The sequence below is a fragment of the Pteropus medius genome, unplaced genomic scaffold (genome assembly GCF_902729225.1).
Source record: "Pteropus medius unplaced genomic scaffold, Ma_sr-lr_union100, whole genome shotgun sequence".
Taxonomy (NCBI): Eukaryota; Metazoa; Chordata; class Mammalia; order Chiroptera; family Pteropodidae; genus Pteropus; species Pteropus medius.
In genome coordinates, this window is record NW_024352787.1 from 21894066 (window position 1) to 21912419 (window position 18354).

The window sequence follows — 18354 nt, forward strand, 5'->3', positions numbered from 1 at the left end:
CCTTCCTTCCTTCCTTCCTCTTTCTTTTCTTTCTTTCTTTGCTTTCTTTCTTTGCTTTCTTTTCTTTCTTTCTCTTTTCTTTTAAAATAATAACCATTCTAATGGGTGTGAAGTGTTATGTCATTGTAGTTTTGTTTTGCATTTCCCTAATGGTGATATTGAGTATTTCATGTGTTCATTGGCCATTTATATATCTTTTTTTGGAGAAATGTCTTTTAAGTCCTTTACCAATTTTTGATTGGTATTAGTTCTTTATTAAATGTTTGGGATAGTTCACCAGTGAAGCCATCAGGTCCAGGGCTTGTTTTTGTTGGGAGGATTTTGATTATTGGTTCAGTTGCTTTACTACTGATAGGTTTATTCAGGTTTTCTATTTCTTTGTGATTTAGTTTTGGTAGGTTTTGTGTTTCTAGAAATTTGTCCATTTTAACAGGTTTATTTTTTTTGCATGCAGTTGTTTATAGTACTCTCATATTTTTATTTCTGTAGAATTAGTAGTAATGTTCCCACTTTCATTTCTCATGTTAATAATTTGAGTCTTCTCTCTTTTTTTCTTAGTCCACCTAGCTGAAAATTTGTTGATCTTTTTGAAGGCCAATTTTTTGTTTCATTGCTTTTCCTCTATTTTTGTATTCTCTATTTTATTGATCTTAGCCTTAATCTATATTATTTCATTCCTTTTGCTAGCTTTGGGTTTGTTCATTCTTTTTCTAATTCCTTAAGTTGTAAAGTTAGGCTGTTGATTTGAGGGTTTTTTTTTTTTTTTTTTTTTAATGTAAGCATTTCTAGCTATAAAATTCCCCCTTAGCACTGCTTTTGCTGCATTCCATAAGTTTGGTATGTCTTTATTTTTGTTTTCATTCATCTCAAGTATTTTCTAATTTCCCTTGTGATTTCCTCTATGATACATTGGTTGCTTAAAAGCGTTTTGTTTAATTTTCACAATTATGTGAATGTTCCAGTTACTTTGTTTGTTTGTTTTTGATTTCTAACTTCATCCTGTTGTGGTCAGGGAAGATACACTTTGTATGACATCTGTCTTTTAAAATATATTGAGATCTTAATTTGTGGCTTAGTATATAGTCTATCCTGGAAAATGTCCCATGTGCACTTGGGAGAAATGTATATGCTGTTGTTTTTGGGTAGAGTGTTCTGTATATGTCTATTAGATCTAGTTGATTTATTATGTTTAAGTTATCTATTTCTTTACTTCTGTGTTGTTGTCCTCTCCATTATTGTGAATGGGGTATTTAAGTCTCCAGCTATTATTGCAGAGCTATCTATTTCTCCCTTCTGTCCAGTTTTGCTTCCGTGTATTTTGATGATCTCTTATCAGGTGTGTAAATGTTTATAATTGTTATATCTTCTTATTTGATTGAACCTTTTATTAATATATAATGTCCCTTGTCTCTTGTAAACTTTTTTGATTTAAAGTCTGTTTTGTCTGATATTAGTGTAGCCCTTTTTGGTCTCTTTTGGTTAGTAGTTGCATGGAATAACTTTTTTCTATCTTTTAACTTACAACCTGTGTGTGTCTTTGGATATAAAGTGAGTCTCTTGTAGATAGCATAGATTTGGATCATGTGTTTTTATTCATCCTGTTAATCTTTCAGTTGGAGAGTTTAATCTATTTACATTTAAAGTAATTATTGATAAGGAGGAACTTCTGTCATTGTGCTATTTGTTTTCTATATGCCTTAATGCTTTTTTGTACCTCATTTCCTGCACTCTTTTGTCTTCTTTTCTGTTTTGTTGATTTTTTTGAAGTGAAAACTTAAAATTCCTTCTTAATTTCCTTTTGTGTGTATTATAGCTGTTTGTGGTTACCATGGGAATTACATTTAACATCCTGAAGTTATAACATTTTAATTTGAATTTATAGCAGTTTAACTTTAATAACATACAAATACTCTGCTCCTTTACAGCTTCGTTGTCACTACTTTTGGTTGTTGATATTACAAAATTCCCTCTTTACATACTGTGAGCCCCAAAACATAAACTGGTAATTCCTTTAAATGCATTAATTTCCTAAATTATGTAGGAAACAAGTTTTGGAGTTACAAACCAAAATTATAGTAATACTCGCTTTTCACTAATAATTTCTTTCTTTAAATACATTAATCTCTTAAATCATGTAGAAAACAAAAAATACAGTTACAAACCATTGTTAACAATAACATCAGCTTTTATAATTGCCCATATAGTTACCTTTTTTGAGATCTTTATTTCTCCATATGCCTTTGGAGTACTGTTTAATCTCTCCTGGAAGGACTGCTTTGAGCATTTCTTGCTGAGAAGGTCTCGTAGTCAGGAACTACCTCAGCTTTTGTTTATCTGAGAATGTCTTGATTTCTTTCTCAATTTTGAAGGACAATTTTGCCAGATACAGATTTCTTGGTTGACATTTTTTTTTTCTTTTAGCATTCTGAATATATTGGCCCCCTTGGTTTAGGCCTCCAAAGTTTCTGATGTGAAATCTGTAGATAGTCTTATTGATGATTGCTTATATGTGATGATTTACTCCTTTCTTACCACTTTCAAGATTCACTTTTTGTCTTTGTCTTTTGAAAATTGGACTGTAATGCGTCTCAGTGTGAGTCTCTTTGAGTTCATCTTGGAGTTTGTTGAGCCTCTTGGATATTTATATTCATGTCTATCATCATGGGAAGTTTTCAGCCAATATTTCTTCATATATTTTCTCTGCCCCTTTGTCTCTTTTCCTTCTGGACACCCAGGATGCACATGTTGTTCCACTTGATGTGTCCCTCAGGTTGCTGTTCTTTGCTTTTCTTCATTCTTTTATCCTGTCTGCTCCTCAGCCTTGATAATTTCCATGGTCTTATCTTCAAGTCCACTGATTACTGTGCCAACTCAAATATGCCATTGAAGCCCTCTAGTGAAATTTTAATTTCAATTATTATACCTTTTAGCTCTAGAGTTTCTATTTGGTTTTTCATAAGGCTTTTTATCTTTATTAATATTTCTATTTTGTTCACACATCATTTTCTTGACTTTGTCCACATCTCCCTTTAGTTCTCTGAGCATTTTGAGGAAAGTTTTTCTTAAATTCTGTCTAATATATCTGCCATAAAGTATTTTTCAGGGAGAGATTTTGTTGAATTATTTTTTTCTTTTGACATATTCCTTGTAATTTCTTTTGTTGTTGAACACTGGACATTTGAATCTAGTAATGTGGTAACTCTGGATCAGATTCTCCCCTTTTCCCAGAGTTTGTTGTTTTTAACAAAAGTTTTGTAGGCTGTCTCTGTACTAAGGATCAAGCTGAGTTATAATCTTAATGCCTTCTTATGTCTTTTCTGAGCCTTTTCTTAGACATACACAGTCACTTTATTTTCCTCCAAACATGCAGTTGTTTTCGAATGTCCTAATCTTTAATGTGAGGCTCCTGAAAGGGGAAAAGCAAAAAATGAAGGGTGATGAAAAAGAAAAAGATTGGCCTTTTAAATCTCCTGAAAGTCACTTCAGCTGGAGAGGCAGAGGCTTACAAAAATGGAGGGAGGTGCAAGAACAACGTCTGCCCAGCATTTTGTCTATACCTCTGTGATTAGAAGCAGCAATCAGTAGAGCACAGATCCCTTATATGTGGAGGACAGGGTCCTTTTTTTACCTACTCTAGCTCCCACAAGCTGTGTGCAGCTACTCCAGGAAGAGGTACACAGCTGCCTGCCATGTGGTTGGTGGTGGTGTATGGATAGCTCCTACTGTGCTAAGAGCTGGAAATTAACCATTTAGGCCTTTCCCTGGAAGTTGCAAGCCTTCAACAGGTTCCAGAGTTTGAAAACAGTGATATGAGATAAATTTTCCAGTGCAGTTATTGTCCAGGTGGAGAAACAGACAGCTGGTGCTTCCTGCCCCTCCATCTTTTCCAGATACACCTGTTCTAGTTTTTTTTTTTTTTTTTAAGCAGGTTGTTTAATCAGTTTAGAATTTATTTTGCTCTAGGATATGAAAAAAGTTTCTAAATCAGGGGGCAGCAAACTATAAACATCAGAAGCTCAAAATAAATCAAGCAAAAATAAACAGCTGAATGGAGAAATTTTTAAAAATTTACATTTATAGTTGGGGATGTCACAGCTCTCTCTCAGAAAACTGCTAGAAGTACCAGACCGAAAATCAGCAATGATATAGAAAATCTGAACACCACAACCAATAGTAATCTAATGACGTATCTAGAACATACACCCAGCAACAGCATAATATACATTTCTTTCAAGTTCTTATGGAACATTTACCAAGATAGACCATAACTTAGGCCATAGAACAAACCTCAGTAGGTTTACAAGATTTGAAATCATAGTGTGTTCTCAGACCATAATGGAATCAAACTTGAAATTAATAATATAAACAAAAGGAAAATCTCTATAAATTTGTGGAAATGAAACAACACATTCTTAAATGAGCCATGGGTCAAAGAGGAAGTCTCAAAGGAAATGACAAAATACATGGAACTAAACGTTAATAAAAAAGAAAACATATCATTTATGGGATGCAGCTCAAGCAGTGCTCAGAGGGGAATTTGCAGCAATAAATACTTATACTAGAAATGAGGAAAGATCTCAAATCAGAAATCAATGAAAACCTAAATAAATCTAAATTTAAATGTTCATGGATTGGAAGATTCAGTATAGTAAAATGTCAGTTTCCCCCAGATCGATCATAAGTTTAATGCAAATCCTATGAAAATGCCAGAAAGGTTTTTGTAGCAAGAGACAAGGTTATTCAAAAATTTATAAGGAAATGCGCAGACCCTAAAATAGCTTAAACAATATTGACAAAGAAGAATAAAGTGAGAAGAACCATACACACTCATATTGTAGTCTACTCTCTTGTCTCAGTAATCAATACTGTGTGATATTGGCTGAAGTATAGACACATAGATCATTAGAACAGAATAGAGATCCCAGAAATAAACCCACAAATAGGTTTAACTGATTTTTATAAAGTCAAAAACAATTCCTAAGAGGAAGGATAACCTTTCCAACAAATGGTGCTGGGGCAATTAGATATCCAGAGGCAAAAACAAACAACCCACCAACAGCAGCAAACCACACTAAAAGTGTACACACATACACACACACTACACATGTCATCTTAAACTACACCTTATGTAAAAATTAACTTAGAATGGATAGTGAACTTAAATCTAGAGTATAAAAGTATAAAACTTTTAGAAAAAAATGTTTTTTAAAGAAAAACAGGCCATTCCTCTCCTTACATGTCTCTCTATCCCTTTATCCTTTTTTGCTCTTCATTATTCAGTTTGGACATCATAGCTCTAGGAAGCTCTCACTGGTCCTACAAAACTGGCTGGTTTAGTCATTTAGTCCATGGGCTCCATTAACACCATGATTGATGTATATACACATATACATATACATATATACGTATACATATACATATATATGTATGTATATAAATATGTTTTTTTTTCCCCTGCTTTCTCAGCATATGAGTATTTTCATGTTTGGGGAATTTCCTGTTAAATGGGCTTTGTTTGGAGCCAGAGTCCATTGCCTGCCAGAAGCCACGGAGGACGGATACTGCTTCTTGGTACCATGCCCTAACAACCTGGATGTCATCTAGGATAGTCATTCACTTCAGCCTGAGGGTTGAGTTAGGAGTGAGCAATGAAAAGGGACTGTGACGTGGAGAACTCATTCTCATGCCCTTGACAACAGCTTGTGTTTTCAGGGGTGGTACTGGTTATGGTATCCAGAGAATGGTAGTGTCCGTAAGTAGATAGATTCTGAGGGCTTGAGTGGTGGACTTGCAGTTGTATTCCTCCCTTCTTTTCTAGAGACTCTGAGCTAAGAGAACCTTTCAACAAATTCTTTTTCCATTTAGCTGGAGTCAATTTTTGCTTGAAAAAGAATCTTGATTGGTTCAATCACCCTATCATAGTTATTTCCATTTTGCCTTTTTATTTGCTGTTTCCTTAAACCAGATCATAAGTAGGGGCTTTGTCTTATTCATCACATACATTCAACACAGTATGCTTGAGGTATATTAACTTCATAGTAAATAATGAATATGTGCAAGTCTTCAATTCTGTTTCTCCATTGGCATGATATTTAGTGGAAATTACTCTGGGTTTTGATTTGGTGGACTTTTAGTTTTCATGCTATTTACAAAATTTAAATGTTTTCTTTGTCTTCTTGGATATCTTATTGGGAATTTGGAAGAGAGTTTGTAAGCACCATTGTTATCTTGAACAGTATTTTTCTTCATTTTTTAATTTCCTTAATGCAAGTACATTTGCCCCTTAAAAAATGTGGGGGTTAGGCCTGCTGACCCTGGCAATCGAAAATCATCATATAACCATTGACTCTCCCAAAATTTAACTACTGATAGCCTACTGTTGACTGGAAGCCTTACCCATAACACAAATAATTGATTAACACATATTTTGTATGTTATATGTATTATATACTGTATTCTTACAATGAAATGAGAGAAAAAATGTTATTAAGATTTTAAGGAAGAGAAAATACATATGCAGTATTTATTTAAAAAAATTTACTTATACGTAGACCCGCACATTTCAAACTCATTTTCTTCAAGGGTCAACTGTAGTGAGATGGATGGGGAACTCCTTTTATCAGGACAAATAAGAGACTTCTTGATCAACTGACATAGTAATCAAGCTGGTAGATTTTATATATAATTTTCTTTTATTGTGGACAGCATTTGTACACTGATATGTATTGTACACACATATATATCTATAAAGGCTACCTAATATGTCTCCTATTTTGCTGCTGCTGTTGTTAATTTTATCATATTTCAGTTACATAGGCTTAAAATCTCATCTGTCTTGGACTACTTCCAACTGTTTTGTCCCTCTCATTGGGAATGCCAGTGGTTGTACCTCTTTAGTACCCTTACTCTTTCCTCTACTGATAATATGAGCTAAGTCATTATGACTTCTCTTGCATAACCTCTTCACTTGTTTCACTTTCACTGAAATCAAGCCTGCCTCACACAGCTTCTGGACGAATCTTTCTGATGATGCCTTTTAAAGCTTGATGTTATTTTGTAACTCCAACCTTAATTAATCTGTAGTATTTCTTCAGATTACTGTGGTGGTTTTACCACTCACGTATTAGTGTTGTTTTTTTTTTCTTAATGTTTCTTATTTACATGCTGCTTGTCTTCTCAGTAGTCTAAGTGTTCAAATATTGCCATTTAGTTGACAGAGAATACGTGCCAGGATGCATCCCCTTACCCACCCTCCCTTACTCAAAGCAGACTGTTATCTATCCCTGTCATTGTTATATATGATTGAACTGATATTATTTGAGACAGTTGATATATTTGAAAATGAAACTATCAGTGGTCCTTCCTATAAAGCTCTCGGAATTAATGAATCTTAGGTTTGTTCATTGGGTTTTAAAAAACGCAAATCACCATGAAACCACTGTAATGCTACAGTGTTAATTTTCTGCCTTGCACAGATATCAGTAGGAGTATTTATGGTTATGAAAGACATGATACCTTGGTATTTTGTCTCTATGCTTTGAAGATTTTGTTCAAATTATCATTTGTTTTTCTTTTTCATAGTTGATGCTTCGTGGGAGAGGAGGTTGCTATAAACATACATTTTATGGCATCGAAAGCCATCGTTGCATGGAAACCACCCCGAGCTTAGCATGTGCAAATAAATGTGTCTTTTGTTGGCGGTAAGCAAAAATGAATGGCCATGGTGACCAAATATGTAATGATCTGTAATAATTTCTACGTAATACTGCACTCAAACATGCCTTAATCTTTGCTGCTTCTGTAATAAATCTCCCTTTTCATTCCTAATATTATATATTTATGCATTTGGTTATTTTTCTTGCCTGGTTTTATCAGGGGCTTGTCAAGTAAAGTCTTTTTGAATAACTTGATTTTAGCTTTGTAAATCTTCTCTATTATATCTTTATTTTCTTGTTCACTAATCTACTATTGTTTTTGTTTTTCTGTTCTTTTTCTAACTTAAATTGGACCGTTAGCTCATTAATATTCAGTCTTCTGTGTCTTTAATTGTAAATTTTCCTATAAGTATTTCTTTAGCTGCATTCGATATTGATTAATTATTCATTTGTAAATATTTTCTAATTTCCATTATGACTTCTTTGTAACTCATGGGTCAAAGGAAGACTTATTTTAAAAATTATACATAAGTAAGATTCTTGGGGTTATATTTTTGTTATTAACTTTCAGCTAAATTGTATTGTTACAGGGTTTGCGCCTGGTTCCTAATACGAATTATTTAAAACTGATTAAGAAGTACTGTACTAGGCATACAGTACTTCTTAATCAGTTTTAAATAATTCGTATTAGAAATCAGGTTTTTTATTTTATTTATTTTTTAACAAAGTTTGAGCATTTATATACTATGAATTGATCCCACCGATTACTCTAGTACCCATCTGGCACTATATATAGCTATTACAATATTATTGCCTATATTCCCTATACTGTACTCCACATCCCCATGACTATTTTGTAACTACTAATTTGTATTTCTATATCCCTTTACCTTTTTCATCCTGCCTCCCACTCCCGCTTCCCTTTGGCAATTACCAATTTGTTCTATGTATCCGTGAGTCTGTTTTAGTTTTGTTTCTTTTGTTCCTTAGATTCTGCATATAAGTGAAATCATTGTATTTGTCTTTCTCTGTCTGACTTATTTCACTCAGCATAATACCCTTTAGCTCTATCCATGTCATTGCAAATGGTAAAATTTCATTTTTTATGGCTGAGTAAAATTCCATTGTATATATGTACCATATCTTCTTTGTCCATTCATCTATTGATGGGCACTTAGGTTGCTTCCATATCTTGGCTATTGTAAATAGCACTTCAGTGAACTTAGGGGTGCATAAAACTTTACAAATTAGTGTTTTATGGTCAGGTTTTAAAAACGTGTTATATGCTCGTGAAAAAAAGTGTATACTTTAAGTTCTTGGGTACTAAAACAGCAATAAAATCTATTCTTTGTTACTGTTTATTTGTTTTATCATTATTTAGTAGTCCTTATTTAGTAGACCTCTTTATCCATAGTCATTTTTTTTGCCTTAAAGTATATATTTTCTGATCGTAATATAACTATATAGATTTCTTTTGGTTACTAACTCTACCATGTCTTTCTTTTTCCTTCCTTTATATAATTTCAACCTTTATGTGTCCTTATATTTTGAGTGTATTTCTTATAAACAAGTGTTTGGCTGGATCAGTTTTTTAAAATCAACTTTATTGAAATTTTATTTATATACAATGAAATGCACCTGTTTAAAATGTACAATTTGTCTGTGGCCATGCCACCCTGAACAAGCCTGATCCCATCTGATCTCAGAAGCTAAGCAGAGTTGGGCCTGGTTAGTACTTGGATGAGAGACTGGTTAGTACTTGGATGCGAGACCACCTAGGAAGACCCATTGCTGTAGGCGTAAAAAATAAAAAATAAAGGATTGTAAGCTGACAATCTGTGAGGTCAACCAAGGCTTGCCTCCCCTAAAAAATATTAGAAAAACAAAAAAATAAAATAAAAAATAAAAATAAAATGTACAACTCAATGATTTTTGATAAATGTGTATACATGTGTGACTATGACCATGATCAAGATGTAGAGCATTTTCATTATTGTCCCTAGAGGGTCGCTTGTGTCTCACCACCAGTCATTTTCTTTCCTCTCACACTGCCCCAGGAAAACTGATTTGCTTTTTCACAATATATATTAGTTTTGTTTTTTTTTTTGTAGACTTGTATAAAAATGAATCATTCAGTGTGCATTTTTATGTCTGATTTCTTTTACTCAGTAAAATGTTTTTGAGATTCATCCATGTTGTTAGGTATATCAGTAGTTTTGTTTCTTTTCTGTTGTATAGTTTTTACCATTTGTTTATCCATGCACGTCTAGTTGAATATTTGAACTGTTTCCATGTTTTGACTGGATTATGAATAAAGCTGCTATGAACATTAGTGTATAAGTCTTTTGTAGACAAATATTTTCATTTCTCTTGAATAACCACCTGTGTGTAGAATTGCTGGATTTTAAAAAATCTGTATGGATAATCTGAATTTAATGGTCCGTTTAGTTGGTTTTATTTATAGTGATTGTTGGTACTGATACATTTTTGATAAACATTCATTTTTATTCTCTTATTTGTACTTTCTGTTTACCTTGCTTTTCTACATTTTTTTTCTTTATCTTTTTTTCTAAGTCTACTATTAAAGTGTCAGTTTGGGTGTTTTGTTGTAGGAGGCTTTTCAGGTTATCTTGTTGGAAATACAAGCCTTGAGTGTTGTCTTTAAGCTGGCTATAGTCCATCATGTGTAGAATTGAGTCTTTTAAGTAAATTGGGACTGTTTAAGTGCAAGAAAATGCCTAAATTACAGAAATCTTTTCTGTACTAATGTATGCTTGTACTAATCCAGTTTTCTCTTTCACTGAGAACTGCTTATTCTTTAACTCCTCAGTTCTATACAGGCAGATTCATATCTTCATTATAGTTTGTTTGGTGATTAATAATGACTTCCTTACTATCAAATCTACTAGAAGTGACTTAATTCTCTTACTTGAACTCTATCAAAGCATACTAGAAAGTAAGAATTTCTCCTTCTGTTGGATTCAGGTACACCAGTCTCCTAGTTTTTCCCTTCCAATCCTTTGGCAGTTTTTCATTTTTCCCTGTTAGCTTTTCTTTAGAAGTCTCATTCTTTGCCAGGTGAATTCTCTCTGATTCTTTTCTTGGCTTTCTTTTATTGCTCTACATTATGATGGTAAGAGTATTAAACAATCTCCATGGACTTATTGAATACTTGTAATTCGATACTTTTACATCCTTTCTCTCTAGCCCCAGTCTCTCATCTAAGCTTTCATCCTCTGTTTGCAATTACCTGTTGCATATATTCTCCCAGATGACCCACAGGTACTTCAAGCCCAATTTGTGCACAGCGGAATTTATTATGCTGTCTGTTAATTTCTTCTGTCTGTTTTGGTAATGGCACCATTAGCTAGCCAGTGGCTTAGGCTGAAAATCTCTTTTTCTCTAACTCACTATTTTTATTTGTATACCTAATTCTGTTGATTGTGTTTTAGATACTCATTATTTCACTCTTTGACAACCAAAATGATTTTGTACTCTCTAATCTATGCATTTCTTAATTTATCTTTACTATTAGTGCAAGATCTATAAATTTTATTTTATTTTTTTACTTTCATTGCTTGTAAAAGTAATCAGTGCTTATTTTAGAAAATTTCAGAAAATAACAAAAAATACAAAGAAAAACAACTATCTGTAATTCTAACTTCCACACGAATCATTGTTCATGCTTTGAAGTATTTGCTTTCTGAGTATTCTCTGAGTCTTTCATTTTCCTATAACATGGTTGAAGTAATTCTCTACTTTCCATTTTATATCCTGTTTTTGTTTTTGTTTTTAAGTAGAAGACTCTTGCTCTACCATTAAAATCTTTTAGGCACAAACTTTTTGTTTTGAAGTAATTTTAGATTTATAGAAGAGTTACACACAAGTAGAGTTCCTGTATATTCTTTACCCAACTTTCCCTAATGATAAGACCTTACTTAACCATGGAACAGTTATCAAAATAAGAAATTAACATTGATGAAGTACTGTTAATCAAAATGGAAACTATTTGAATTTCATTGGTTTTCCCAGTAACGTCCTTTTCAAGATCCAGTTCAGGATCCTACATCACATTAACTTGTCATATCTCTTTAGTTTTCTGCAGCCTGCCACATTTCTTTAGTCTTTCTTTGTCTTTCATGACCTTCACACTTTTGAAGAGTGCTAGTCAAGTATTTTGTAGAATATCTCTCACCTTGGTTTTTGTCTAATGTTTTGTCATGGTTAGAGTGAAATTATGGACTTTGGGAAGGATATCATAGATGTATATGACCTTCTCTGCATGTTGTATTAGGGGGTACATGATATCAGTATGTTTTATTACGGGTATTGTTAACCTTTATCGTTTGATTAAGGCAGTGTCTGCCTAGTTTTCATGTGAAAAGATAAACCTTAAAAATATTTAGGGGGAGATACTTTGAGAATATGCAAATGTGCCATTTCTTCTTAAACTGTTGCTAACTAAATTTTTCATTCATCAGTGGATCTTGCCTGCATCAATTACAACTTTGGATTTTTTATTTCCTTTTTTACTAATTGGAATTATTTTGTAAGGAAGAGTCACTTCTCATCTATCTATCTATCTATATCTATCTATCATCTATCTATCTGTCTGTCTGTCTGTCTGTCTGTCTATCTATCTATCTATTATTTGTATTAGTTTGAACTCAAGGATACTTTTTCCTTTGGGTATAATCCAATATTATTATTATTGCTCATATTTTTCCAACTTTGGCCATTGGGAGCTCTTGGAGATTGGATCCCATATTTTTTTTTATTTCTTTAAGAAACTTTCTGTATTTTCTGACTCTAGAAGAAACTCTAGGCTCATCTTGTGTTTTCTCTGCCCAGCCCTGGAATTAACCATTTCTCTAAGGAACTGTAGTTTCTTTTATTGAAGAATGGTATTTAGAATCCAAAATTTGGATACTTGGTGTGCTTGCTTCTATTGGGGTGTTAGTGTTTCTAGGCTCTCTCAGCAGATAGAAGTAGGAAATATATGTATGTATGTATGTATGTATGTATGTGTCTCTGTGTATTAAAACACAAAATCTCCAAACCATGAGCTTTTACTGATACCTCCAACTCCAGTTAGCATTATAGAGCTCTTTCTAGCATTCTCTTTTTGTTTGTAACTTTTTTCTCGACAGAAATCTGGCCTGGCTCTTCATATTCATAGCATATTAATATCAACCCTACTGTATTCATGTGAAGGACTTTCAGAATTGCTAATGGACATCTTTGTGAGAAATAGATTTATGATGTCTTTGTCTGACTTTAGTATCAGGGTACTGCTGATCTCATAGAATAAGTTAGGAAGCGTTCCTTCCTCTTTTATTCTTTGGAAGAGTTTAAAAAGGATTGGTGTTAATTCTTTAAATCATTAGTGGTCTTCACTAGTGCAAACTCTTCCTGGGCTTTTCTTTGCAGGGAGATTTTCGATTATTGATTCAGTTACTTGTTAGAGGTTTCTTCAGATTTCTTATTTCTATGTGAGTCATTTTTGGCAGTTTGTACGTATCTAGGAATTTGTCCATTTGACCTAATTTATCTAATTTGTTGACATACAGTTGTTATATTCTCATAATCCTCTTTATTTCTGTAAGGTTTGTAGTAATATCCCCAGTTTTATTTCAGATTTTACTAATTTTAGTCCTTTTTTTTTTCTTACTCAATCTAGGTAAAGATTTTTGTCAGTTTTGTTGATTTTTGCAAGAACCAGCTTCTGGTTTAATTGACTTTTTTTCTCTGTTTTTTTTTTTTTTTCAATTTCATTTATTTTTTACTCCAACCTTTATTATAACCTTTCATTTGCTGCTTTAAACACAGTTTGCTCTTATTTTTCTACTTTTTATTTCTGTGGTATACTGATTTCAGGTTTTTGTTTTTAATGTAGGTATTTGTAGTTGTAAATATCTCTCTGAGCACTGCTTTAGCTACATTCGATAACTTGATATGCTATGTTTTTGTTTTTATTCATCTCTAGGTATTTTATTTTTCCTTGTGATTTCTTTGATCCACTGTTTGTTTAGAAGTATGTTGTTAAATTTTCACTTATTTGTTATTTTTCCAGCCTACTTTCTCTTCTTCATTTCTATTTTTATTCCTTGTAGTTGAAGAATATACTTCATATGATTTCAGGCTTTTAAAATTTATCAAGACCTGTTTTATGGCCTAACATATGGTCTGTCCTGGAAAATATTTCATATGCACTTGAAAAAATGCTCTATTTCCTTATTGATTTCCTGCTTAGTTGTTCTGTCCATTACTTATGGTGTGGTTTTGAATTCTGTAATTATTAATGTAGAACTGTATTTTTCTCTTCAGCTTATATATTTTTGGCTTCATATATTTTGGTGCTTTTGTTAGGTATGTATATGCTTATAATTGTTTACATCTTCTTGATGGACTGATCCATTTATCAATATATAATGTTCTTTGTTTCTTGAAACAATTTTTGACTTAGAGTCTATTTTGCATGATACTAGTATAGCTATGTTGTTTCTTTTTAAAATGTTGTTTATATTTCAATTATAGTTGACATACAATATTATATTAGTTTCATGTGTACAACATAGTAATTAGACATCTGCATAACTCATGAAATGATCATTCTAATAAATCTAATACTCCCTGACACTGTACATAGTTGTTACAATATTATTGGCTATATTCCTTATGCTATACTTTATATCTCCATGACTATTTTGTAACTACCATTTTGTACTTCTTAATCCTTTCTCCCTTTTTCACCTACCCCCTGCAACCTCCCTCTTATCTGGTAACCCTCAAAGTGTTCTCTATATCTATGAGTTTGTTTCTTTCTTTTTTTGTGTGTTTATTTTGTTCTTTAGATTTCACACGTATGTGAAATCATATGGCATTTGTCTTTATCTGACTTACTCTACTCAGCACAATATCCTCTAGGTCCATCATTAAATATCTTTATCATCCCTTTATTTTCCATCTGTGTGTGTCTTTTAATCTGAAGTGAGTCTCTTGTAGGCTGCCTATGTAAAGGTTTTGTTTTCTCTCCCCTTTTACAGCCACCCTGTTTTTTGATTGGAGCATTTAATTCTTTTGCATTTGAAGTACTTGTTGATATGTCATTATTGCCATTCTTTATTCATGTTTTTGACACTTTTTTCTTTTTCTTAAAGAAGTCCTTCCAACATTTTCTGTAATACTAGCTTGGTGTTGATGAATTTCTTTAGCTTTTTCTTGTCTGGGAAGCTCTTTATCTGTCCTGAGATTCTAAATAATAGCTTTGCTGGGTAGAGCAATCTTGGTTGTAAGTCCTGGGTTTTCATCACTTTGAATATTTTTTGCCAGGCCCTTCTAGCCTGCAAAGTTTCTGTTGAGAAATCAGCTGACAGTCTTATGGGAGTTCCCTTGTAGGTAACTAACTAATTGCTCTTTTTTTGCTGCTTTTAAAGTTTCTCTCTTTGTATATAACCTTTGGCATTTTAATTATGATGTGTCTTGGTGTGGGGCTCTTTCAGTTCATCTTTTTGGGGACTCTCTGAGCTTCCTGGGGTTTTATGTCTATTTCCTTCACCAGGTTAGGGAAATTTTCCAACATTATTTCTTCAAATAGGTTTTCATTATTTCTTCAAATAGGTTTCTTGCTCTTTCTCTTCTCCTTTTGGTATTCCTATGATATGAATGTTGTTATGTTTGATGTTGTCCAATAGGCTTCTTAAATTATCTTTATTATTTTGGATTCTTTTTTCTTGTTGCTGTTCTGTTTGGGTGTCCTCCACTACCTCATCCTTTAAATCGTAGATTCGATCCTCTGCTTCATCTAATCTGTTGATTCCCTCTAATGTACTCTTTATCTCAGATATTATACTCTTCATTTCTGACTGGTTCCCTTTTATATTTTCCATCTTCATTTTTATGTTTTCTCTTTGTTAAAGTTCTCCCTGAGTCCATCTACTCTTCTTCTTAGTTCTTTAAGCATCCTTATAACCAGAGTTTTGAACTCTGCATCTGGTAGACTGCTTGTCTCCACTTTGTTTAGTTCTTTCTCTGGAGCGTTATTCTGTTCTTTCATGTGGGATATGTTTCTTTGTCTTCTAACTTTTCCTGCCTCCCTGTGTTTGTTTTATGTATTAGGTAGGGCTCCTAAATCTCCTGGTGTAAGTATAATGGTTTTATGTAGTAGGCACCCTTGGGGCCAAGTGCACAGTCTTCCTTCGTCACCTTAGCGAGGTGCTCAAGATATGTCTCCTGTGTGGGTTGCATGTGCCCTCATGATGTAGTTGAACCTTGGTTACTATTTGCAGTTGGATGAGAGGAATTGATCCTCGGGCTGATTGGTTGTGAGGATTGGCCTGTGAATGCCGACCCTTAGGAGCAGGATTTACATTAGCAGGACTCTGGTCTGCTTTTTGGGTATGTCCTCTTCAGATGCAGCCTGGGTGGTGCTCCAGCTCTGTGGCTTGTAGAAGCAGGGCACTGGGTGTGCCAGCCCAAGTGCCTCCTGGGAAGGGCCCACTGCAGGCCAAGTTTAGCTGCATCCTGTGCACTTGCAGGGCCATCTGGTAAGAGTCACCAAGCAATCCACAGATGGCTGCCACCCATGCTGGACTTATAGGTGCCTCAAGAGGCCAAGCCAGTAACGGAGGCCTGCTGCTGCTACTGCCAGGCTTGGTGCTGCTCAGCATGAGGTATAGGGCACACTGAGGCCAGATGCTGCTTGTCTGGGTTTTGTGAACCTTTGAGAGATTTTAGGAAAGTCAGCAACATGAGCCAAGACAAGCCAATTGTATGGAATAAACTACTGGAGGCAGTTTGGGTGGGCCCGCAAGTTGGGAGAGGCAGTTTCAGGGAATTACCTGGGTGGGGTGACCTGTGTTAGCCAGGTTGATGGAGACTTAGATATGGTGGCTGCCTGCATCTGCACACTGGGAGCAGGGAGGGCTCAACCAAGGAATAGTGGATACTGCCAGCACTTTTGTCCAGGAGGAAGCTGCCTCTTGAGCCCTCACCTTGAAGCCTGACAACTCAGTGACTTCCCGTATGTCCCTAGCACTCCTCCAGCAGTTGCCCCAGCACTAGCGATCAGAGCAAGTTAGTTTGTTAGGGAATAAGTCCATGTGCAGGCCCTGGGGAGCCCATCTCGGGCCAGGATCCCTTGCTCTTCGGTGAGGGAAGGGCGCTCTACAGCCAGTATAACCCTCCCAATTCTGGACTGCCACATGCAATTGTGAGACTGCACTATTTTGTGTCCCTGCCCTTCCTCCTAGCCTTGAGATAACCTCTTATATATGTCTCCAGTTGTATGACTTCTGTTTGGCCAGACCTCAGGCTCCTAGTGATGGCTGCTCTGTAGTTTCGTTATAATTTTGGTGTGGTTGAGAGAGGAGGCATGCACAGCATCTACCTTCTACGCCATCTTGGTTGGTCTCTTATGTTATCTCTTTAGGTTACTATTTGTACCAAATTTCTTTTTTCTACCTTTTCACTTTCAATTTATTTGTATCTTTGGATCTAAAGTCAATCTCTTGTAGACAGCATATTGTTGGATATTTTTTTTTATCCATTCTGTCAATCTTTGGCTTTTCAGTAGAGATTTTAATGCATTTAATTTTTACTATTTTCTATGTTTTACATCTTTTTTTGTTGCTCACTTTCTTTATTACTGCCTTTTTTTGTTTGATTTTTTTACTGTGTATCATTGACTTCATTCTGTTTCCTTTTCTTTACACTTTTTATTTTTTGGTGGTTATTACTCTGGGAATTACAGCTAAGCTATTAAACTTATAACCATCTACACTCAGTTCTCTTTATTTGTGGTAGTTATGTTCTATAAAGCCTCATGAATGCTATATCAGCAAATACTGAACTATTACTTTTAGGGGAGATAATTCTCTTATCACAACATTTTCATCATCTTATCAATACATAACCTTGTTTGATGTGTGTTTCTGTTTAAAGACACCTTTTTTTAATATGTGTTGTTGATTCATCAACATTGAATTTATGGCCAAGAGCACTATAACTTATGCCTGAATGAAGCTTATGTAATATATTTTCCTTATAAAGGCATATCACAGCTTTCTTGCGCTTAGAAACACTGTACAGCACTTCAGCACTGTGCTTGGGAGCTACTTTAAACAGCAAAATCACCAACAAAAAGCAGGAAAAAAAAACGGGACATTAAATTGACTGCCAAAAGAATACTTGTTTGCGGTATGACAGCTTAAATAAAAGGTAGAAAGAATATTGCCTTGTTTGACTTCATCTGGCAATATGTGTATCAGGTGACTCAAAATTTTTGCTTCTTTGTGCATGGCCATGGATGATCACAAGTATGCCTGCCTCAAGAGTTGATTTTGGGAGTTACTAGTAAATTTTAGCAAGTTGATAATTTAGCACATACTGAATCAGCAGATGATGAAGACTGATTTTATTTTGAACTAATACCACTTTTGCTTCAATAGTATTCAAAATCTTTGTACATACAAAGCTTCCTTCATTCCCTTTATGTTGTTGTCACAAATTTCAACTTTATACGTTATGTGCCCACTAACATAGATTTATGATTGCTGTTTTATTCCTTTAAATCATATAGGAAAAATAAAGAGGAGTTAGTATCCAAAAATGCAATATTACTGACTTTTGTATTTACCTATGTAATTCTCTTTATGTTGTTTTTTATTTCTTTCTATTGTTCGTGTCTATCTAGTGTCAT

The 18354-nt window shown here is 34.1% G+C and overlaps 1 protein-coding gene across 3 annotated transcripts in view; it reads left to right on the forward strand.

The window, feature by feature from the left end:
* LOC120591729 (S-adenosyl-L-methionine-dependent tRNA 4-demethylwyosine synthase TYW1) overlaps nt 1-18354 on the forward strand; it is a 191984-nt gene that overhangs the window by 60926 nt on the left and 112704 nt on the right. For all 3 annotated transcript variants that reach the window (XM_039849387.1, XM_039849389.1, XM_039849388.1), the window contains one exon: nt 7582-7700. In XM_039849387.1, coding sequence (XP_039705321.1) covers nt 7582-7700 — 119 coding nt within the window. The remainder of the gene's footprint in view (nt 1-7581; nt 7701-18354) is intronic.